The sequence below is a fragment of the Barbatula barbatula genome (genome assembly GCF_947034865.1).
Source record: "Barbatula barbatula genome assembly, chromosome: 5".
Taxonomy (NCBI): Eukaryota; Metazoa; Chordata; class Actinopteri; order Cypriniformes; family Nemacheilidae; genus Barbatula; species Barbatula barbatula.
The window spans coordinates 20781760-20806143 of NC_136769.1; the positions used below are offsets into that span (position 1 = coordinate 20781760).

The 24384-nt window shown below is 39.8% G+C and overlaps 1 protein-coding gene across 1 annotated transcript in view; it reads left to right on the plus strand.

Annotated features, from left to right (window-relative positions):
• kcnt2b (potassium sodium-activated channel subfamily T member 2b) overlaps positions 1-24384 on the plus strand; it is a gene marked incomplete at its 5' end in the record, with an annotated part of 61985 nt that overhangs the window by 35449 nt on the left and 2152 nt on the right. Inside the window, 18 exons of the mRNA XM_079456234.1 lie at positions 2894-3058; positions 3288-3424; positions 3701-3764; positions 4548-4656; positions 12498-12606; positions 14068-14124; positions 14725-14877; positions 14951-15201; positions 16508-16826; positions 17217-17322; positions 17790-17962; positions 18301-18372; positions 18489-18623; positions 18714-18825; positions 20080-20181; positions 22138-22221; positions 22365-22493; positions 23161-23500. Of these exons, the coding sequence (XP_079312360.1) occupies positions 2894-3058; positions 3288-3424; positions 3701-3764; positions 4548-4656; positions 12498-12606; positions 14068-14124; positions 14725-14877; positions 14951-15201; positions 16508-16826; positions 17217-17322; positions 17790-17962; positions 18301-18372; positions 18489-18623; positions 18714-18825; positions 20080-20181; positions 22138-22221; positions 22365-22493; positions 23161-23500 (2617 nt within the window). The remainder of the gene's footprint in view (positions 1-2893; positions 3059-3287; positions 3425-3700; positions 3765-4547; positions 4657-12497; positions 12607-14067; positions 14125-14724; positions 14878-14950; positions 15202-16507; positions 16827-17216; positions 17323-17789; positions 17963-18300; positions 18373-18488; positions 18624-18713; positions 18826-20079; positions 20182-22137; positions 22222-22364; positions 22494-23160; positions 23501-24384) is intronic.

The window sequence follows — 24384 nt, forward strand, 5'->3', positions numbered from 1 at the left end:
TTTGTGTTTAAGGCCCCTGTGAGAGACAACACAGCTGGTGCATTTCACAGTAACACACAAACACACGATGATGTGTTCACTTTCATGTACACAGCAGTATAAAACACATTTTGCATCCCATTTCAGCACATACCTTCTCTTACGAACACGTACACACATACACACACACACACAGACAGCACAGGCCTCTATTGGTTCAGGGAAGGGAATGAGATTATAGAGAGAGTTGTCTTTCATGTGTGATGTGAGGACATCCCTGTCGGCTTCCTCATGTGGTTTGTGGGGGCCGGTTGGTGTCCTCCCATCACACAGAAAATAACAGCAGGTCCAGCGAGGACCTCCTACTCTTTTCATCCACAAATACCAGCTGACATTTACCGGTGCCCCCCACATGCAGCTGGTGTGCACGTGTGTGTGTGAGCGCCCGCAAGCGTCACGGCAAAGACCCTGTTTGTGTGCGTGTTTGTTTCAGGCCTAACAGGGGAAATCTCCAGTACGGCTCACGGCCCGCAGGGAGACTTCCCACAGCACAGACTGACAGCAGCCACTGTATCCCATCCGTCCCTGTGCACACATTGCGATGTGTTTTATATTCAGAGCTTTTCTTTCGCAATTAAACGGTGCCAAACCTCTATTCCCAAATTCCCTTTGCCTGGAAGCCACTGAATAGCAAACGATACCCACAGCTCTTGATAAAACCAATCGAATCTTAGCTGAGAATCCCTTTATATACTCCCCACTGTGACTAAAACCCGCTATTAAAGAAGATTGTGTAAAGAACCACACCTCAAACTACTCACAACATTAACCCACACAACCCACAACACCATTAACATCAACCCATAATAACCCCATATCTATTGTCTCACACAATCCCCCACAAACTAACACCAATATCTATAAGCACAACACCACCAGTAGCCACCCACAAAATCAATAACGTTGTCAATATCTACACACACAACCCACAAGATCGTCAGCATGAAGCCGCATGACACCATCAATATTGTCCCCTACAACTCCACCAACAACATCGACAACAAAATAATTCACTACATCATCACTATGAACTCACTTAATCGACCACAGCCTACAACACCATCAGTATCAACACACACAACCTAAAACAACACCGCGCAATCTACCCATAATGTACAGCTCAAAACAACATCAGTATTGACACACAAACCACAACACCATCAGTATCGACACACTCAACCCTAAACACCATCAGTATCTAACACATAATTCACTACATCATCAGTATCAGCCCACACAATCCACAACAACAGTATTGACACACACAACCCAAAACACCACCAATATCAAACCTCACAATCTACACCCAACGTATAACCCCAAACACCATCAATACATAACATCAGTAGTGACACACACAACCCACAACACCATCAGAATCAACACACAACACCATCAGAATCAACACACACAAGCCACAACACCATCAGAATCAACACACAACCCACAACACCACCAATATCAAACCTCACAATCTACACCCAACGTATAACCCCAAACACCATCAATACATAACATCAGTAGTGACACACACAACCCACAACACCATCAGAATCAACACACAACCCACAACATCATCAGAATCAACCCACAACACCATCAGAATCAACACACAACCCACAACACCATCAGAATCAACACACAACCCACAACACCACCAATATCAAACCTCACAATCTACACCCAACGTATAAACCCAAACACCATCAATACATAACATCAGTAGTGACACACACAACCCACAACACCATCAGAATCAACACACAACCCACAACATCATCAGAATCAACACACAACCCACAACACCATCAGAATCAACACACAACCCACAACACCACCAATATCAAACCTCACAATCTACACCCAACGTATAACCCCAAACACCATCAATACATAACATCAGTAGTGACACACACAACCCACAACACCATCAGAATCAACACACAACACCATCAGAATCAACACACAACACCATCAGAATCAACCCACAGCATCATCAGAATCAACACACAACACCATCAGAATCAACACACAACTCACAACACCATCAGAATCAACACACAACACCATCAGAATCAACACACAACCCACAACACCATCAGAATCAACACACAACACCATCAGAATCAACACACAACACCATCAGAATCAACCCACAGCATCATCAGAATCAACACACAACACCATCAGAATCAACACACAACTCACAACACCATCAGAATCAACACACAACACCATCAGAATCAACACACAACCCACAACACCATCAGAATCAACACACAACACCATCAGAATCAACACACAACACCATCAGAATCAACACACAACTCCACCAGAATCAACACACAACCCACAACACCATCAGCATTGAGACACGCAACCCACAACACCATCAAGACACAACATGAAAATTGAGACATGCAATCCGCAACATCATAAGTATTGACACACACACAACCACCAACATGAATAACAACACACACCACCCACAAGCACCACACCATCAATATCAACCCACAAAATCTAAAACCCCCCAAAGAACATCGATACACAACATCAGTATTGACAAACACAATCCAATCACAATCAACAACACCAAATCGTGCATTCGCAGTCCACAATGCCTCCATCACCGGTCATATCTACACACAATCCAACTATATCTAGTTCATTGAAACACACCATCAATATCATCAACCCCAGTTTTCAGCTCTGTTGTTCCCACAGTATCATTTCTTTAAATCTCATATATTTGAAAGAGCTCCTAAGCTCTCCTGCACACGCTCATTTCACAGTTCTGTTGTTATCTCTTTGTAAATCATCTTAAAGCCTTGTTCACTTCCTTTTGCTCTAGTTTGAGCAGTTGGCTTTCTTGTGGATGGAGCGACAGAAATCTGGAGGGAACTACAGCCGCTACCGAGCCCAGACTGAGAAACATGTGGTGTTGTGTGTCAGCTGTCTGAAGATAGATCTTCTCATGGACTTCCTCAATGAGTTCTTCGCACACCCCAGACTGCAGGTACGTTTGTGCACACGCACATTACTCAAAAACTAATTCGAGATGAGAGAACTCAGGATAAACGCTGTTTAATCAAGTGCCAGAAGCTGACATTCTTGCAGTGGGATTAACTGAACATTCATTTACATGAAGAAATCTGTTTATGTGTGAATGATCCTCTGGGATTGAATGGGTTCGCAGTGTCTGCCTGACCCATTTTTGTTCACTAACTTGAGCTCATCGTGTCCAGGATTACTATGTGGTGATGTTGTGTCCCGCTGAGATGGACGTCCAGGTGCGGAGAGTTCTTCATATCCCGCTGTGGGCTCAGAGAGTCATCTACCTGCAGGGATCTGCCCTCAAAGATCAAGACCTGATGAGGGCCAAGTAAGACCTTCTGAGAAAAGAAAACAAGTGTCATGATCGATATCATTGTGTATCATTGTATAAATCTGCTATTCATTTTAAAGAACAAATGCAATCAGAATCATGATTTGGGCTTCATGTTGTTGTTTTGCTCTGCTATTGTGACCTGGTGAAACATTCATTTTATCTTTGGCTTTATCACACTTTTTAAAAACTCTCTTTTCCTCTCTGTCTATTCTTCTTCTGTTATGGATCATGCCAAGTTTATCTGGTTCTCTTTGTCTTGTTTGGCTGCAGGATGGATGATGCTGAAGCGTGTTTTATCCTGAGCAACCGGTTTGAAGTGGACCGTTTCGCCGCCGTACGTTGATCCTCCGTTCAATTTTCTCACCTATTATGTCATTTTCTTTTCTGGACTCTCCTTTGTCTGTAAAATAGGAAGCAGCCATTTTAAAGCGTTGCTTTAGTCATTCTCTTTATTGATCTCACACTTGAAAGCACAGTTCACCTGAAGTTATTTATGAAAGAGAAATTTGCCATGTTGTGAGTGATGTTAGTGAAAGTAGTTGAGTGAATGTCATGAAAACTGAAGGAAATGTCAAAGTCATATTTCACACCAAAACTAAAAGAATTGAGATTTAGCACAAAAAATATATTGACATGTGTTGAAGGTATGCTTTTATGCATTATAACAAAAAAACTGTTTCATTACATTACTTTAAGGTGTCCTATTCTCATTGATGTATAGGTAATGCAAAACACACAAAGATATATAGATAAAATATACAAAATATATCATATTTACGCATACATGGTACATTTATTCATGCCAATCTATACTACAAAATGCTCTAACATATTACGGTCTGAGAATATATATTTACATAATATAATAAAAATGTTTTTTTTTAAAACAAAAAATGCTACACACAAAAAAACACAATGCATTACTCTTAAAGGTTCTAACAGTAAGTAATTTACAGTATATCATGTATTTTAAAAATATAGTTAGTTAAAGTTTTATTAAATATCTTTTTTAGATGCTTATTGTTTTATAGGAGATTAATGTCTTGCTTCTATCTAGTGACAAACACTGGAAATTATGGCATCGATTCATTCGTACTCCTCTTTCTCTTTAACACAGGACCATCAGACCATTCTTAGAGCCTGGGCTGTGAAGGACTTTGCCCCAAACTGCCCTCTCTACGTGCAGATCCTCAAACCTGAGAATAAGTTTCACATCAAGTTTGCAGGTCAGTGTGTGAAATGTGTTTTCCTTTGGGATCGAGGTGAAGAAAGAGCAGGGCGGCTTGATGTTTTATACTCGTGTGTGTATGTGTTTTTGTGTGCTGGTGAGCAACTACTCTCACATCTTATGTGCCTCTTCGGTTGTGTAAATGGGATTCTTGCTGTTTATTTCACCAGTCTTCCCATTCCTCACTTCTCCTCTTCCTTCATGCACCTTTAATCGAATATGATGAAAGGGCAAAGTCTTTTCGCAACATCTCAGAGATGAAGACTAATGAAATAAAAATGTGAAAACCCGAAAGAAATGACGGAGGATCAGTTAAATGAGCATATTTACAGTACTGTTTACTGTCAAATGTTGCAGCACATTTTATTGTCCATGAGTGCTGCAGAATGCTTTGTTGCTGTGAATTTCACGCCCGGTGGCGGAGCCAGGGATTCTTCATGGGGTGGCCGGGTAGGGGCCAGCTTTTACTTTGGGATGGCTCAGAAAATATCATCATGCATGCATTGTTAGGTCGGATGAGTGCCAAACATGACACAAATGCAACCTTGAAACCCTCTGAAAGTACTCCATAGGTGCCCAGATCATAATGATGTTTCATGTGCGATTACTGCAATAGTTTTATTTGAATTAAAACAAGTTATAGCCACCCTTATGTTGTTCAAAACTATTTGATCAAATAAAACTTCATAGCTGCCATTTCTGGGGGGAAAAAGGACCAGAAAATCATTCAGGCTATTGTATTTTATTGAATTTAAGTGCAAACAATAACATTTTTGCATGACAGTAGTAACTTACTACTAGTACAAACAACTTACATTAAAAACAGATAAACAGATGACTTAATGAGTATCTCTATGCAATGTTAGCCGCTTTGTTAACTTCCGTCTGACAGCAAGATTCTCTTCAGACTGTAGCTCAGCTCTGACCTAAAAATATGACTATAAAAACTGTACAAAGACATTTTACATAAATGCCCACTTTAGCGCCTTTGCAATGCCCTTGCATGAAAAAACATCCCAACCAATAGAATCCATCACATGCCATTAGACACCATTACAGTTTCCATTAAACCAATACAACTCCCATTACAACCATTAAATCCATTACAGTTTCTGTTGTGTTTTGCATTGCATTACAAACACACAACCACATGCAATACAACTAGTGTCGACCCAATGGCCACATGTGGTATTTGCAAAAGTAAGGTTTTCACTGTAGGATCTCGGAATTTTACAACAGTTTACTATACTAAAGACTATTCCCAGATAGAATAGGCATGTCTGTAAAATGTCTGCTATAGATCCGGAGATCCAGAAAACATCTGCTGAGTAAAAACATGTGAAGCATCTTAGAAAAGGTAGTTTTACATACATTCTAAAGCATAAACATCTTACTAGATGTCTATATGACATTTGACCTGAGACATCTCAGAGACGTATTGCAGATGAGCAAACAATCCAAAAATACATAATAGATCTTTATGTGCTGTAATGGATGTATGTGCTATTTTGTCATCTGAACAGTTTGTTTTGGGCCTTACCTCCTCAATATTGCTGGATTCTTGAAAGTATTGCAGAAAGCTTTGGTCTACCCTCATCTTTGAGTTGTGTCGTAGAGCTCGCATGTGTATGTGGATGATCTGTTTGTGTGTAGGGCACTGATTTTAAGGGATGTCTCATTCGCAAAATCCTTCCAGTGGACTGAAACGTTCGTTCCCTAAAAATTCCCACAATGCACCGCAAAAACCAGGGAGCATCGCCGCTCCCTATGTACCCTTAACGGAAACACGTGACAAGTTTGGAAGATGTTTAACCGAAATCGCAGGAGCCAACGGTCATGATCCTGTCCTTCTTGTCATTAGTTTCCTAGCTCTGTGGACAGGGTCGCGAAAGTATCGTGCCTTTTGTGTTTGTTTTGTTTTGTGTGAAGACACATGGCCTTTGTTTGAACTTTGCGCCATACGTCCTCCGGTTGTGTCTCTTAGCCCTGCCCTCTTGATCTCCACTCCAATCTTGTCCCATTAGTGTTGACCATTTCCCTTGTTCCTGTTGACCATTTCTTTCTCTTGTTCCTGTTGACCATTTCCCTTGTTCCTGTTGACCATTTCTTTCTCTTGTTCCTGTTGACCATTTACCTTGTTCCTGTTGACCATTTCCCTTGTTCCTGTTGACCATTTCTTTCCCTTGTTCCTGTTGACCATTTCCCTTGTTCCTGTTGACCATTTCTTTCTCTTGTTCCTGTTGACCATTTCCCTTGTTCCTGTTGACCATTTCCCTTGTTCCTGTTGACCATTTCCCTTGTTCCTGTTGACCATTTCCCTTGTTCCTGTTTCCTAGGAGCATCAATTCAAGGTAGTAGACGTAAACCTGACCCCTGTAGGCCCGGAGAGGTATTGCAATATGTCGCAATGCGCATGCGTCAATCCCTTTTGTACGCGTATAAGTCGAAAGCAGTTTACTCTGCAAGACTGTGTGATCGGCTGTACACGTACGCTCTTGTACGCTTAAAAGAAGTATGCCACAAGCTTAAACGGGAGCTGCTGGCCGTTATACTGTACATATTCTCACCAAAGCTTGTATTTGATCATTCTTTTTGTTTATCAAAAGAAGACTGTGTTTGATGGTTTGCACAGACAGTATTCCTTTAAGTTGAAATTGTATTTTAAAGGCTGCAGTTCATAATGTTTGCCTCTATAGCCCCCTCTGTGTTTAAAATGTTCAATTGCAAATTTCTTATCTATGTGGGTTGATATCAAATGATGTCAAACTAACATTTCCAGAGACTTTTTTACTTTATTTACGTGCCTTATTACTTATAGAGGATTTGTTTTTTTAACCAAGAAAATATCGCAGATTTATAGAAATAGCTCATCCAAAAATGAACATTATGTTGTAATTTACTCACGTCTTCTAGAACCCTTATGAGCCCTTCATTCTTTTCTGCTATTCAGACTATGCAGTCATTGAATTCTTTCAGCTTACACATCATAAGAACACGCAAAGCATTGTGGGATATTCTATGCTGCCTCAAAAAAGTTACAGTCTTATATATATTATATATATTATATAAATCATGTTATGTATGAAAACATTAGACACACTTCTTCATTAGTACATTGTTTCGTTGACAAAAGCTTTTCTTATCTTCTCCTATACGTGAAACACATTGGTACCGTGCAGGATTCTGAAAAGTATTTAATTTACTGTGAGCTATTGTTAAACTTACACTCGCCTATAAGTACTTGCGTTTCATATCAGTCAAGAGGTGGTTGTCCCCTGTGGGCGGCGTGGCTTCTTACAAAACGATTGCTTTTTGACAGTTCGGCGAAACGCATCAATATGCAGTTTCTGTATGCGTGACAGACGTGTTGTGACACCGCTTGCAATATATGCTCTAAGTGGCTGAGTGGGTGGCATTAATGACTCCGACTCTAGACTTGACTTTAGCTCTACAAATAGCTTCATCGCACCCTGATGTTCACGTCACTGTGACAAAATCTCACATATTTGCATTTTGTGAGAAAAACGTCGAATTTGGCTAGTCTGATTGTGTTAATTGATGTTTGGAAATAGTGACTATGCAGTGGCTGTATGAACGACCGGGTCATTCATAAATATAACCAGCATGCTGCTTTAATTCATGCTAATGGCAGAGATGTGTCGCTGTTGTTACCGTCTTGCTGGGGTTCACAGAGCGAGGGCAATCTCTCACTTCCAACGGCGGCCGAAAAGAGCAGCTCTAGAAAAACAAAACACGGAAGACCATTTTCAGAGCACTATAGCCCGCTTCACTCGAGGTCAGCGTTTGCTTTCTGAGGTTTCTGGAAATGAGGGAGTTAGTGGAGGAGGAGATGAAGTGGTGGAGCAGAAAGACTCGACATGAGGAGAAGTCTTTCATACAGCGTTTGATCTTTACAAGTGTTTGTGCGCATTCAAGGGCCTCAAGAAGAATTCAAAGAAAGTGACCTATTTATATCATTAATATATATTTTTATAGGTTGTATTTTTATGCAGGACAATAAATGTCCTATGAATTATGCTATGATTGTTAACAAAACAAATATATATATTTAAATGTGACCCAGGGGTCAATTTGGGTTACTTCATATTTTTTATAAATCTTTATAAACATGACGATAAATACACAAGTTTGTGTTTGAATGAAACTGTCCCCTTTATAAAGTCTGAATGCAAATACGGTTGAGAAAAGCTTCGCCTTTCTGGAAACTCTCTTTGTTGGAGGTTTATGGCTCCACTGTGATCATAGTGAATTTTTTTTCTACACTTTTAATTTATTTACCTATTTATATATTACTGAACTATTTATCGACATTTCGCTATTTTTATATATTTATTGATATACTTATCTTTGTTAATAAATCCTCAAAATCTTGAAACTTACCTGTACTTATATTTTCGAGAGTTCATTTTCTGTCAAATATTATAACAGTATACACCTAAACAAAGGATGAGATCTTTTATCGTAGGTCCATGACAGCATCCTGTAGAAATATCAGAAAAAACATAGTTTAGCTCATAAATTAAGTTAATACTGAGGGATTAATAATTTAATATTTTTGTACAGAGACATAATATCAGAACTTATCCTAGGAGTGCTGCACATACAAAGTAAGATTTGTGTACAGCTTTATGTGTAAGTACTTTGGTCACATGAGTAATGCTAAAACACGTTTAATGGTTGAATGTTACACTTGATTCATCTGAGAGAATTTGTACGTACCAAATTTGGGTGTAGAAACATGAATAAAGATTATTTAGTTGTATTTCTTCCTACTATGGCAGTCAAATCGACTCCTAGGATAAGTTCTGTTAGGGTGGAGCACCGGGTTCTGATAATATGTCTCTGTACAAAAATATTCAATTATTAATTCCCTCAGTATTAACTTAATTTATGATAAACTATGGTTTATCTGATATTTCTACAGGATGCTGTAATGGACCTGAGTCAATGATGTCCCTGAACTGAAAATAACTATAACTACCTCTTCCAAATATCTTACTTTGTGTTCATCGGAACAAAGTTATTAATACAGTTATGAAATGAATGACATGAGCTTGAGTAAATGATGACCGAATTTTTGGATGAACTATCCCTTTAAATTAAGAGATTTTAGTGTTTTTCATCTAGGACAAAAGACATTAAAAACGCAAAAAAATGTAAATTTGGCGACACATGCTGTTTTGAAGAACAACGATAATAGACAACAAACTTAAATGGGTGTATTATAGGGACAGTATACAAGTGTATACGTGCCTTCAGGTGTCGTTTGATTAACAACAATTGCAAATAAAAAAAAGGATTATTCGGTTATTGATTATAATGTTATTGACCTTAAAAATCACTGTATATAATAAAATGTATTCATAAGTAAAAATCTTCTGTACATTGATATTAAAGGGGTCATATGGTGCAAATACATGTTTGTATGTGTCTTTGGTGTGTTATAAGTTGCCCGCGCATGTATTAGACACGTACAATTGCCCAAATGAAAGCATCAGAACAAAAGATGCATTCTATCTTAAAGCGAATGCTTAACCAGACCTGCCTGAAACGCCTCGTGTAACCACACCCCCACAAATCTACATCAGTTTGTGTGATTTGACTGAGACCGCCCGAATGTTTACGCAGGTAAGGTGGGCGTACCTGTCAGTACAATTGCTTTGGAGTCTGATGTTCCAAATATGGTAAGAGGAGTTACGTTTCCGTCACACGCTTGCAATATTCGACCAATCACTACGCACTGATTAACTGGCCAATCACTTGCCTCGCTTTTCAGAGCGATGAGCTTTGTAAAAAATCTGCACGTTTCAGAGAGACGGGGCAAAGAGGAGAAACAAACATGCACGCTATGTGGAAAATACAGCTTTTTTAAACCTTAAATCGTTTATACACATTGCGTTACATCTAAAACAAACGATAATATTAGTCATACGACCCCTTTAAAGAACAACAAAAGCAGTGAAAACCTTGTTTAACCAAGCTGAAAACAGTGCTGAATTGTTCCAGGAGAGCATTCAGCCCTTCTGTATTCTCTCACTTGACAATGTTACCTTTAATTCATGTTAGTGGCATAGCCTACGCATGTCTCTGAATTGACTCGGGTTATTCAGACAATTGGAATATTCTTCTATCCCTGAGTGAGCAGCTTCTCTGAAAAGATGTCAGTGAAATCCAGCAAACGCTTGAGCACGGCATGCTGTAGAAAAGGCTTTTCACATGAGAATTGCAGCAAAATGGTTTTGTTTTTATCCTAAAAGTGGTTGCTATTTACTCACATTCCAAATGTAATGCCGTGTCCGAGGCACATGTTCGATCCCTTCACTAACATCTCTCACTTACACAAAACAATGACTCTCTGAAATCAACAGGAAGTGGACACAAGCGGCTCTCTTATCGTTTATTTCCCATCAGAAGCCCGCCGTGAGGGGAACACGGGTTCTTTAATAAGCCGCCAGACCGAGAGCTGATGTCTGTTTCCTCTTATGTACAAAAAAAGGAACACTCAAAAATAGACGGCAGTAAAATCGAAAGGCAGTGCCCAGAAAGAGGGCAAAAAACCCTCACACGGCCAATACGGGGACCCAAATGATTAAAAAAAGGTCTTTTAATTCCTGTTTGCTTGACTGTCCAGACCTACATTGTGTTCAGTCTGAATTAAATTGAAGTACATGGTACAGAAGCAGCTAAAAATATCCGTCCGGTGTCACTGTTTCCCTCGATGCTAATATGATTTTATCGATTCATTTTTCTAATTAGCAAAATTGGTAAATGTGTTTCCAGTCTCCGCTAACAACAAGCCAAATGAAATTCATGTTCTGTATCTCTGGCCCCGCTACTTTCACTTCAGATGAATGCATCTCAACGGTATATATAGGCTACACTTAAGCATTCATAAGCATCATCTCATGTCTACTTTCCATATCTTCCTGAACTGTCTTTCTCTGACATTTAAAAGGCCGTGGAGGTCTTCCCCCGATGTGTGCTCATTCAGCTGTGAAGAGGTTGTTTAAGAGGGCAGGGGAGTTGAAGGAGCATGAGATCCCAGACGTTGGCTTACTTCAGTCTGTTAAGGGCGGCGAGAGCTCTGATATGCAGGCTAAAGTAATGAGACATACATACGGGTTAGCAATAATAAACCGCTTTCGACTGTTAGGAGCAATAACACAATATTTGGGGACAGCTTATATGCGTTTTCAAATGTTTTTGAAAGCATTGAATAATGCGTGCATGTGTGTTTGTTCTGTATGTGACGTCATGAAATGGCCATGTAATCCTAATAATAAAATCAACTTCAATAAAAAAAGATATTTCTCATATATTATAATTTTTTTTTAAACAAAACCTATAGAATGTGAAATTCCTGTTTAGCTTGTTATGATGTGTGGTCCCAAACCGCGCACTTATGCACTATTCTACACCCTTTTGTAGTGCGTTCACATTGAAAATTCCCCCCAAAAAAGAGCACTTGAAGTGCCCGGATGATGCACTTTTTCGACCGAAAATATGAAGTGTGAAACTTGCGCTTACGTACTTTGCGCAAAACTCTCCTGCAGAGTGATAACGCTTCCGTCTTATGATGACTAAAGTCATGCTTGGCAAACAAGATGAAAACTACATTAGTTGACAAGTTGCCGTGCGATTGACGTCATTTGTGCTTGTCTGGGAAACCGATATACTTCCTGTTAGTACAAAACCGTTTAGTATTCCATTTGGGACGATACTACTCTTCTGAAAGACACTACATGGTATAGTTTAAGTGCATAGTGCTGTAGTATGTAGTATGTCATTTGGGACACAACTAATGTGTTTCTTTTGCAGACCATGTGGTTTGTGAGGAGGAGTTTAAGTACGCCATGTTGGCCCTCAACTGTGTGTGTCCCGCCACCTCCACCCTGATCACTTTATTGATTCACTCATCTAGAGGACAGTGAGTATAAACATCTCTCTCGTAGAGTCACAGTACACACTGATTCAAAACATGACGGCAGCTTATTCTGACCCTGAACCCTGAGAGCTCAGAAACTGCCAGACTGATCCAGCCACTTTGAAGCAGTTGTTTTTTACTTGATGTTTAAATGACATTTATGTGACACAGACCTAAGAAACATCACCAGATTTATGAGTCATTCTATAAATGGGGTACATGTCATGTCCATGGACAAACACCCATCTTTTATCTGGCAAAAATGACATATTCTATTCTGGAATTTGCCGTGCTGTCCGATTTGGTCAATGTGAAGTTTTGCTCTTAAATACATGTTTCTGTACATATCTCTTCCAAACATTTGTCCGAAATAATCATTAAATTATGAGAAAAAAATATTTAGCTCATGAATCTACATTAAATCATCTATTTTATCAACCGTGTTACTCCCTATAAAACCCCCTATACACAGCAATGGTTTGTTACAAAGTCACATGTCCAACATCACGTGATGTCATTTCCTTTTTGGAGGAAAATTTGAAGACAGTGTCGTAAGTCATAACTTCTCCTCTTAAATATTTTATCCATATCATAGTAGATTCATTGACCATCAACTCTGTTATCAACTTTTTCTTTTGAACTTGCGTCACGTGTTATATTTATAAATATGTAGAGAAAGAATATCAAAATATAAGTTAATCCAAGGTCATGTACTAACTAGTCCAAGGTAAGCAGTTTGCACAAGGCCCTAAAATGGCCAAAATGTCAACTGTGTTACCGTCAACTGTTGACAATGTTGGCAATCCAGTGTCAATTTATTATAGAGCCTACGCGTGCTAATAATTCATTTTACACATTAAGGGTATAAATTATTCAACCACCTATAGTTTATTTATCAAAAAAAGAATACAGTTTCTGACTTTTTGTCTGACATGAAATGTACCCCTAAATATAGAATAACTCTTATGTTTGTCTGAAAGTAAGAAATACTGAAGTGGAAATACAGCACTGCGCGTGGATATTGAATTAACATAGCCACAAATAAATGAAACTTCTGTCATCATTTACTCACCTTCAAGTTGGTCCAGATGTGTATAAATGTCTTTCGCCCGATGAACACAGAGAAAGATATTTGGAAGAATGTTAGCAGCTGAGATTTCTGGGACATCATTGACTAAAAAGGAGGAAAGTTTGGAACAACTTGAGTGTGAGTAAATTATGACAGAATTATGATTTTGGGATGTTGTATCCCTTTAAAATCTCATCTTTGATTTTTTTGTATTGGTGTTTTCCAATCAAAAGGATAAAAACCCACCAGCTCTAACACTCTGAAATTGTTCGGTGTATTTGTATTGCACAGATATCTTGACAAACCAACAAAATGCCACCGGACCTTCACAAGACACAGATGCACACATTTCTCAACTATTGATTCTTGATCATGTGTGTCACATTTTTTATCAGAACGGCGTCTTCAGAAGCCTTCAGGCAGCGAGTGGGTGCCTTCCAGCCTCTCAACAGGTCAGACTCGCTTGTCCAATATCGCCTCTCACACATCGATACACACAGCAGCACGGATGCCATAAACAGTGATATTTATCTCAGCGTGATGTGTCTTTGTTTTTCGCCTCCTCCGTCTCAACACTCCTCCACTCCCTCTGCTTCTCACCTCCACTACATCTCAGACATTCACAGGCATGTCACAGACACACCTCACTTATATATAACACTGTCATTTCCTAACATCAACTATAAGGCCTGAAAACTCCCCCGAAAAACATTTGATTCTGAACCTGTGTGATTTTCTTCATTTCGTAGAATGAACAATTTGGCTGCTTGTTTCTACAAAAAAACGTATGTCAAGATTCCAGAAAACAAAACCATAAAAGCATCCTAACAAATGTCAGAAAGACTGCTGCGAGTCTGCAGGACTGAAAACCCGATGCCTCGAGGCACATCGCGCTAGTTTTGACATGAATAACCTAAAACATAATCGTACGGTTGATATTTCACTGTTTTCAGTGATTGATAATATGGCGAAGGATGTGTGAATGTTCTCAAAAGATTATCCGTGTTTATGCGTAACTAGGGTTGCCAGATCTTTTGCTTGTGTTGTGACAGGGAAGGCGGTGCTGGCTCAGTCGACCAATGGCAACGCACCTACCGGCGCTGCGCGGCCAATGAAGTGCACCACATCCGGCTGGAGGAGAGCAAGTTCTTTGGAGAATATCAGGGAAAGAGTTTCACCTTTGCCTCATTTCACGCACACAAGAAGTAAGTCCGTGTACCACATACTATGCAGGTATGCACCCACAAACACAGTAGCATCACTTACCTGCTGTTTCAGATACGGAGTGTGTCTGATCGGAGTGCGTCGGATGGACACTGCAAATATCCTGCTGAACCCTGGACCCTGCCACATCATGGGAGGCTCGGACACCTGTTTCTACATCAACATCTCTAAAGAGGAGAACTCAGCGTTTGTCAGGGGCCAGAGAGAGCCAGTGAGGGGACCCGGGGTCGACGCCAGAGGAGTCCCTCAAACCATCTATCACGGCCTCACTCGCCTGCCAGTACACAGCATTATTGCCAGCATGGGTTAGTCAACTCAAATCAAATTTTACATTTATTCACAGTGTGGAACTTTAAATTGACACACAAAAAAGTTTGATTTTAAGCTGTGATCGCTGTCATTTTACATCAAATATTACCGTCACAATATCAGATTCATACCACACATGTGATTTATTTTGTGTTTTCTCTTTTTGGGCCAGTGAATCACTGTCAGAGTGCAAGGATATAGGGACCGTGTCTCTTTAAAAAGACAGTTCGCCCACAAATGAAAACTCCGTCATCGTTTGCTCACCCTCCAGTTGTTCTAAATCTGTTTACATTTCTTGGCTCTGATGAACACAGAGAAAGATATTTGGAAGAATGTCAGTATCCAAACAGATCTTTGCCACCATTGACTCCCACAGTAGGAAAAATGTACAAGACGCCCCAATGCGAAAGTTTGATTTCCTGCATTCTTTAACAATTCTTCTTTTGAAACAGAAAACAATAAAGCAATTTTTCATACTATGGAAAGCATTCTTCCACACATATGCTTTTTTGCAGATCTGGAACAACTTGAGGATGAGAACATGAAGACAGAATTTTCATTTTTGGGTGAACCGCTCCTGTAAGGCAAAATTGAAATGGGTGGTGAATTATTTGCGAATTTATCATACAGTATTAACACAATATCAATCATTATTATTAATATTAAAAATAATATTGTCAATACCAGTATATTGTAAGACCGCTAACTTCAATGAATATGATAAAGGGATGCCTCTAATTTCATCATGGAGATCTAAATTAAAATATGTGCTTTATTTCCTCCACAGAAACTGTAATCCTGGAATTTAATCTGTGATGCTGAGAGTCTCATTAGTTTAATGGCACTTGTTTAACCTGCTTTACTGTAACTGAACATCTGAGAGAAGTGAAATATCCTTCTGAAATTGGCTCTAGAAACAACTCTGTGCAATATCACCACCTAGTGAAAAGCACTGGAACTCATCTAATATTGCTGGGATGTTGCTCTTTAATAGCTCAGATGCTTTGATAGAGTTTTCATTTGAGGATCAATTTAGTCTCAGATGTTTCTCGTGCAATTGCTAAATGAGACTAAAACGCATGAAGTGTATGGAGGTGTAACATGAATGTAGAGTCGATGTTAAATAATCTGGGTTCATGCTTGAGCTCACATTGAGATCTTCAGTCATTTCATACTTTTGATTCCAGACAAATCTGCGCTCATGTTTTTTACATCAGGAATAGTGTGCCGAATGAATATTGCACCATAGTTTCAGATTTGACAAAGACTTTGGATCTTTTGAATGCTTTTGTGTCTTATCAGGCACGGTAGCCATAGACCTGCAGGACTCCAGTGACAGCAGTCCAGAAGGAGCAGGTCCGGCGGCGCTGGGCAGTGGACATGCCAGCAGGAGCGGATCCAGGACAGAAGTCTTGGGCTGTAACACGTTAGCTCTGCCCGCTGTGAGCGGCTCGGTAGAAGAGAGGAGACACAGCATCGCACCCGTCCTGGAGGTGGTGGACGGGGTACACAACCCCACGTTTGACCTGCTCGGGGATCAGTCAGAGGACGAGGGAGGAGAAGAGGGGAAGGAGGACGAGGAAGGGGAACAGAAGGGCCAGTGGTGGGGCACTCACTGCGAGTACGTTTTTAAGTGATCAAACACACAGACATATTCATTTTCAGATCTTTATTTTACCATAATTGTTGGATCTTTTTTGCCGTTTATTATCAAGGTATTGAATTGTAGAATAAAAACAGGACATTTTCAACCAATTTGTTTCTGGGTGGGCATGTTTTTGTCCAGGGCTCGTGTTCACAAAACATTTCATCTTAACGGTCTGTAGGTCATGTAATAGATATACATTTATACAGTTTCAACTTTTACTATTTACAAATCTAGATCAGATTGCACAAATCGTTCACATTTTGTCACCCGTGACGTTTTAAACACCGTTTTGCTGACTTTTGTGCAAAAGTAATGTCATGTACCCTTTTCCATGACAAGTCTGTGTTTGACTTTCTGAAACAGATGGGTGAAAGGTTATCCACTGAACTCTCCGTACATCGGCAGCTCTCCTGCACTTTGTCATCTCCTTCAGGAGAAAATGCCGTTTTGCTGTCTGCGCCTGGATAAGGTGAGTGTCTCTCTCTCCAAATCTTAAGATACAGCAAGGGGAAGATTCCTGATTCCGAAGGTTCATTTAATCCTCATTTCTAGATGTATTGTGGTCATTTCAGTCCAGTGTGTGTTGAATTTCAACAACATCAAACCTCAGGAGGGATAAAGTCATCCAACAGCAATGTGAAAGACTGATGACAAGACACATGAAAACTGATTAAAAAAAGAATAGAAATATTGTTTTTATTGAATTGCTTCAAAGTGAATATAAACTTGTTTTCTTTCGATTTTCGATCGGCCCCACCCTCTGGACGCGAGGATTTCCCCGAACGAAATTGTTACTTTAAATTGAAGATCGGTGAAAATAAACACAGACCTATAAATAGTGCATTCAGAGAAAGAGAAAATGATTCGACGGTTTTATATTGCTTTGCACCCAAACTACAGCACAAAACTCTAACAGTAAATCATTTCCTTTTTCAGGCCTGTCATCATATGCCCTACGAGGACGCTCGTTCGTACGGCTTTAAAAACAAACTCATCATCGTGTCGGCAGAAAGCGCTGGAAACGGTCTCTATAACTTCATCGTTCCGCTGAGGGCGTATTACCGGCCCAGGAAGGAGCTTAACCCCATTGTTTTGCTCCTGGAGAACGTGTGAGTGTCTCAGAACAGGCCAGCAGCCTTCAGACGTCGTTGTTTTTCACAAATCCATTCCACCCTGCATTTATGATGACACATAACCATCGTCTGTCCTGTTACCGAAAACTAATACCAGGAGATGCGATTCCATATAATGCAATAGACCATGTTGAGTCATGTTGTTTTTCTTGTGATTGGATGTGCATGTTGAGGAGCAGAATGGCATTATTAAGATGCCCTGCAGCTGGTGCTTACTGTACAGAATTCTAGGAAAGTGTCGTCAGGAACGTGTAATTCAGTTTGCAGCTTTTTTATCAAAGGTAGTCTACATCTCTCTCCGTGCTGTTTCTTAGACCTGAGCCGGACTTCCTAGAAGCCATCTGCTGGTTTCCTATGGTCTTCTACACCGTGGGCTCCATTGACAAGTAAGAGACGACTACAAATATCACAATGCGTCCCTTTACATTGTTTGAAGAAGATTTCAAACGCCACCAAAACTCGTCCCTCCCTCTCTACCTGTTCTTCGCTGACCTTCATACAGTTTGGACAGTCTTCTGCGTTGCGGGGTGACGTTTGCCGACACAATGGTGGTGGTGGACAAGGAGAGCTCCATGATCGCAGAGGAGGATTACATGGCTGATGCCAAGACCATCGTGAACGTCCAGACGCTTTTCAGGTACTGTAAGTCCTTCCTCACCATTCACCAGCAAGTGTGTTCCTGCTTGATGGATTTGGCATGACAGGATGTTCTCATTGTTTCTCAAAGGCTTTTTCCAGCTCTCAGTATTATAACAGAACTCACCCATCCTGCCAACATGCGCTTCATGCAGTTCAAAGTGAAGGATCACTATTCTCTGGCCCTCTCCAAACTGGAGAAGGTGAGTCTGGCATAAAGTGTTATATATTTGTTTAACAAGGATGCACAAGATCCTGGAGATCTACTGTCCTGAAGACAAGTGAATATAAGACTGCGATAAGCTGGTTCAGATGTGTTTTATAAAGGTTGGACGTGTGTGCTTTAACTACCTTCATATTTCATTTGGCTAAATTTGATAAATCTGTTATATACACTTTTGTTCAACAAAAATAGGTTTTGCATTATTACTGACCCCCCCATAAATGTAGGGCAGGGGTATTCGATTAAAGTTCCAAGAGGTCCGGTCTTTATATTTTCTTCCAAACGGTATGTTTGTTTTAAGATAAATACATATTTTATCAATTTCGCCCAGTTATATAAAGTGTATATATATATATATATATATATATATATATATATATAAAATATATTATCTTTTATCAGGCCATTTATTTTATAATTTAAGGGAATGCCCTCCCAATTGAAGTCTAATAAATAATAGTTGTAAATAAAAATACTTCTGACAAACAGCAAATGTAATCTAACAATTAAAATGCTCTCAAAACAAAGTTACTTACTAAATAAGACTTTCCATTCCATTCATTGCAGAAATACGTCTCTCTTGAAATCATTTCCCAATTACAATGTTGTTCTTTACAAAATGTGACCCTGCTTGTGAAAACCCAGAAAAAGTATTTTTACTGTTTTCTACATAAAACCATCCTGCAGAATATTCATCCTGTGAAAATATAAACACAATATCTTCAATATTGACAGAATAATGCCATTAAATCTTAGTGAAATGCTTGCAATGCTTGAAAAAAACATAGCAAACAGTAAACAGACTGACAGATACAAATACTTTAATATTGCTGTATATTGTTTACTGTTGAGTGTCCATTAACCTGCTCTGCGTGACTGTTGTTAAAACATATCCGCTGCTCTTTATGCTGCGTGTCTTTGTCAGGAGAGAAGCGTGTTTGGTGCTAGATAAGATATAGCGGATACTTAAATGTTTCTGAGAGTGCGTATGATGTGATTCTCCGTTGTGAAGACACAACGTTTAACAACCGAAATAGTCAAGTGTTTTAAATGGTTTATTAGGCTATGTCTTGCGGTCCTGACGGAACGAGGTAAAGGTCCGAATCCGGCCCGAGGATGAGGATGACTGATGTACGGTTTAAAACAAGATGGCAAACCGTAAAAGCTGACAGAATATTTAGTGGCCACATGATATTGCATAATGAAATCAATTTGCTTTGTGTGTGTTCTGTAGAAAGAGAGAGAGAGAGGCTCCAACCTGGTCTTCATGTTCAGATTACCCTTTGCAGCAGGGAAGGTGTTTAGCGTCAGTATGTTGGACACTTTGCTGTATCAGGTAACAGTAATGCTAATGTGTGCCACATGTCCAGTTTTGCTCCATCATCTGTGTTTTTAAATAATTGTTCATTGAAAATTGTATAGAAAGATTGTTGCCAAAAGAGTTTGCGATAACAATGTTACCACGGTATGTTTTTATGAAATAAATGATGCTATTAGTCAAATTCAACTTTAATATTGTTTATTGTGTGTTTTATCTTTTATTTGGTCAAGAAGCTTTCCTGTAGCTCAGTGGTTAGAGCATTGCGCTAGCAACACAAATGGTTCAGGGTTTATACTGACACCCCTAATCCAGTTATTGTCGATACCGGCTTATTGTGACACCCCTAATCCAGTTATTGTCGATACCGGTTTATTGTGACACCCCTAATCCAGTTATTGTTGATACCGGTTTATTGTGACACCCCTAATCCAGTTATTGTCGATACCGGTTTATTGTGACACCCCTAATCCAGTTATTGTCGATACCGGTTTATTGTGACACCCCTAATCCAGTTATTGTCGATACCGGTTTATTGTGTCACCCCTAATCCAGTTATTGTTGATACCGGTTTATTGTGACACCCCTAATCCAGTTATTGTCGATACCGGTTTATTGTGTCACCCCTAATCCAGTTATTGTCGATACCGGTTTATTGTGACACCCCTAATCCAGTTATTGTCGATACCGGTTTATTGTGACACCCCTAATCCAGTTATTGTTGATACCGGTTTATTGTGACACCCCTAATCCAGTTATTGTCGATACCGGTTTATTGTGACACCCCTAATCCAGTTATTGTCGATACCGGTTTATTGTGACACCCCTAATCCAGTTATTGTTGATACCGGTTTATTGTGACACCCCTAATCCAGTTATTGTCGATACCGGTTTATTGTGACACCCCTAATCCAGTTATTGTCGATACCGGTTTATTGTGACACCCCTAATCCAGTTATTGTCGATACCGGTTTATTGTGACACCCCTAATCCAGTTATTGTCGATACCGGTTTATTGTGACACCCCTAATCCAGTTATTGTCGATACCGGTTTATTGTGACACCCCTAATCCAGTTATTGTTGATACCGGTTTATTGTGACACCCCTAATCCAGTTATTGTCGATACCGGTTTATTGTGACACCCCTAATCCAGTTATTGTCGATACCGGTTTATTGTGACACCCCTAATCCAGTTATTGTTGATACCGGTTTATTGTGACACCCCTAATCCAGTTATTGTTGATACCGGTTTATTGTGACACCCCTAATCCAGTTATTGTTGATACCGGTTTATTGTGACACCCCTAATCCAGTTATTGTCGATACCGGTTTATTGTGACACCCCTAATCCAGTTATTGTCGATAACGGTTTATTGTGACACCCCTAATCCAGTTATTGTCGATACCGGTTTATTGTGACACCCCTAATCCAGTTATTGTCGATACCGGTTTATTGTGACACCCCTAATCCAGTTATTGTCGATACCGGTTTATTGTGACACCCCTAATCCAGTTATTGTTGATACCGGTTTATTGTGACACCCCTAATCCAGTTATTGTCGATACCGGTTTATTGTGACACCCCTAATCCAGTTATTGTCGATACCGGTTTATTGTGACACCCCTAATCCAGTTATTGTCGATACCGGTTTATTGTGACACCCCTAATCCAGTTATTGTTGATACCGGTTTATTGTGACACCCCTAATCCAGTTATTGTTGATACCGGTTTATTGTGACACCCCTAATCCAGTTATTGTCGATACCGGTTTATTGTGACACCCCTAATCCAGTTATTGTCGATACCGGTTTATTGTGACACCCCTAATCCAGTTATTGTCGATACCGGTTTATTCTGACACCCAGTAATATTCAATATTACTGAAATATTCATAACTGCTGTTATTGAAATAAATGTCATACTGACATATTTGCAAACCATTTAAACTCTCCTGACTTTTGTGTGTTGTAGTCTTTCGTAAAAGACTACATGATCTCCATCACCAGACTGCTGCTAGGACTGGACTCAATGCCTGGATCTGGCTTCTTGTGTGCTGTGAGTGCAAGCAACCCATCACTCAATCTGTTATTAGATCACTCAAGACAGCTGTAATTGAATCGTGTCTGAGCGATTATGTGGATAATGATGACGGTCGTAATGAAATGATAAGGATGATGTCCTGATGTTCCTCATAATAGATGAAGATCACGGAGGAGGATTTGTGGATCCGTACTTATGGACGTCTATACCAGAAGCTGTGCTCCTCAACAGGAGACATTCCCATTGGAATATACCGCACTGAAGCACAGAAACTGCCCGCATCAGAGGTACACGACTAGGGCCATTAATCCCTCTTCACAGCGATTATAGCTTTTAAATAGTGTGTATGTGTAAGAATGATGTTAAGGGATAGTTCAGACCAAAATGAAAATCCTGTCATCATTTATTCACCCCCTGTCGTTCAGAACATGTGTACAGTATGACTCTTTCTTCTCTTTTGAGAACATCACCTTTAAGGTTGTGAATCAGACACTCTGTAGCAGGCCGATGTTAAGAAACAGGCTTGTTTTTACACTCTCTAGTGGCTTACCGCTGTAATGATATTGTGGAGATTAGATGAACCCGAATGCAGAAATTCTAAACTTTACAGATACTAAAGAGCGGGCAGCAGCGAGTGAAGTTTGTAGGTGCTTCCGGCCATTTTTGTTCACGATTTTGCTGCATTTACTCACAAAAATAGTTGTGATATATTTATACTTTTACAAAATATCTTCATGGAACCGGATCTATACTTGATATCCTAATGATTCTTGGCATAAAAGAAGACTTTGGTTGATCAAAAAAGATGACTGGTTTTGTGGTCCAGAGTCACATATGGTACCTTGACATTCAGCATTGCCTAAGTGTAAAGTTAAGCATTCAGGGTGACTAAAGGTAAATGCTTGTGAGCAGCATGGATATGGTTTGTGATGATTTTGTGTTTGTTTGTCTCAGTCTCAGGTATCTATAACAGTGGAGGATTACGAGGACACGCGAGAGCCCCGCGAGCCTCTGCTCTCCCGCTCCGGTCCTCACCGTAACTCGACTTCGTCCGAACCGCCCTCGTCCTCGCAGGCCATGGACCACCCGCTCCTGAGGAGGAAGAGCATGCAGTGGGCACGACGGTTGAGTCGTAAGGGTGGAAGGAGCTCCAGCGGTGCCAAGGGAGTGGGGAGCGCCGCCGAGCGCATCACCCAGCAGAGACTCAATCTTTTCCGTCGCTCGGAGAGACAGGAACTTAACGCCCTGGTCCGCACACGGATGAAACACCTGGGTCTCTCGCCATCAGGATTCAGTAAGTGTGTACACGTGTGTACTGCTGTATGTGTCCTTGGAGGAGGTTTATTACTGTGTATAGACATTTTACATAAACATGCTATACCTTCAGATTCAAAACAATATGGTATGAGGTGTGAGGTACAAAATAGACAAAACATTAAGTTTTTAAGGTATTTATTAGATAAAATGAATTGGCAAAAGGGCAAATTTGGGCTGTATGTTAACTTTTTTTGCACATAGCACCGGAGCTACAGAGGTTTAAAGTTTTGTAGCACAGGCGAAACAGTTGAGGCAAAACTATAAAAAACATGCAGGTCATCAAATAGACAGGTAACTGAAAAAGGACAATAACGTTATACGAATGGATACATATTTTCAATGCTTAACAATACAGTCGTAAATACATTTTGTCTATGAAAATACTGTATACTATAGTATTTACTACATTTAACTGCAGTAAATTGAAGAAGCACAACAACAAACGCACTTGACACAAACGTGCAGCACATACAGGTGCATCTCAATTCATTAGAATATCGTGAAAAGGGTCAATATTTTTTGTCACTCATTTCAGAAAGTAAAAGCAATATATTATATAGCTTCATTATACATAGAGTGAAATATTTCAATCTTTTATTTCTTCAAATTTTGATGATTATGACTTACATATGATGAAAACACAAAATTCAGTGTCTCAGAAAATGTGAATATTACATAAGTTCAATAACAATATACATATTTTAAACAGAGATGTCAGTCTTCTGAAAAGTATGTTCATTTCTATGCCCTCAATACTCGGTTGGGCATCCTTTTGCATGAATTACTGCTTCAATGCGGCGTGGGATGCAGGCGATCATGATGATAGCGCCCTTCAGGTCATCTGCATTGTTGGGTCTGGTG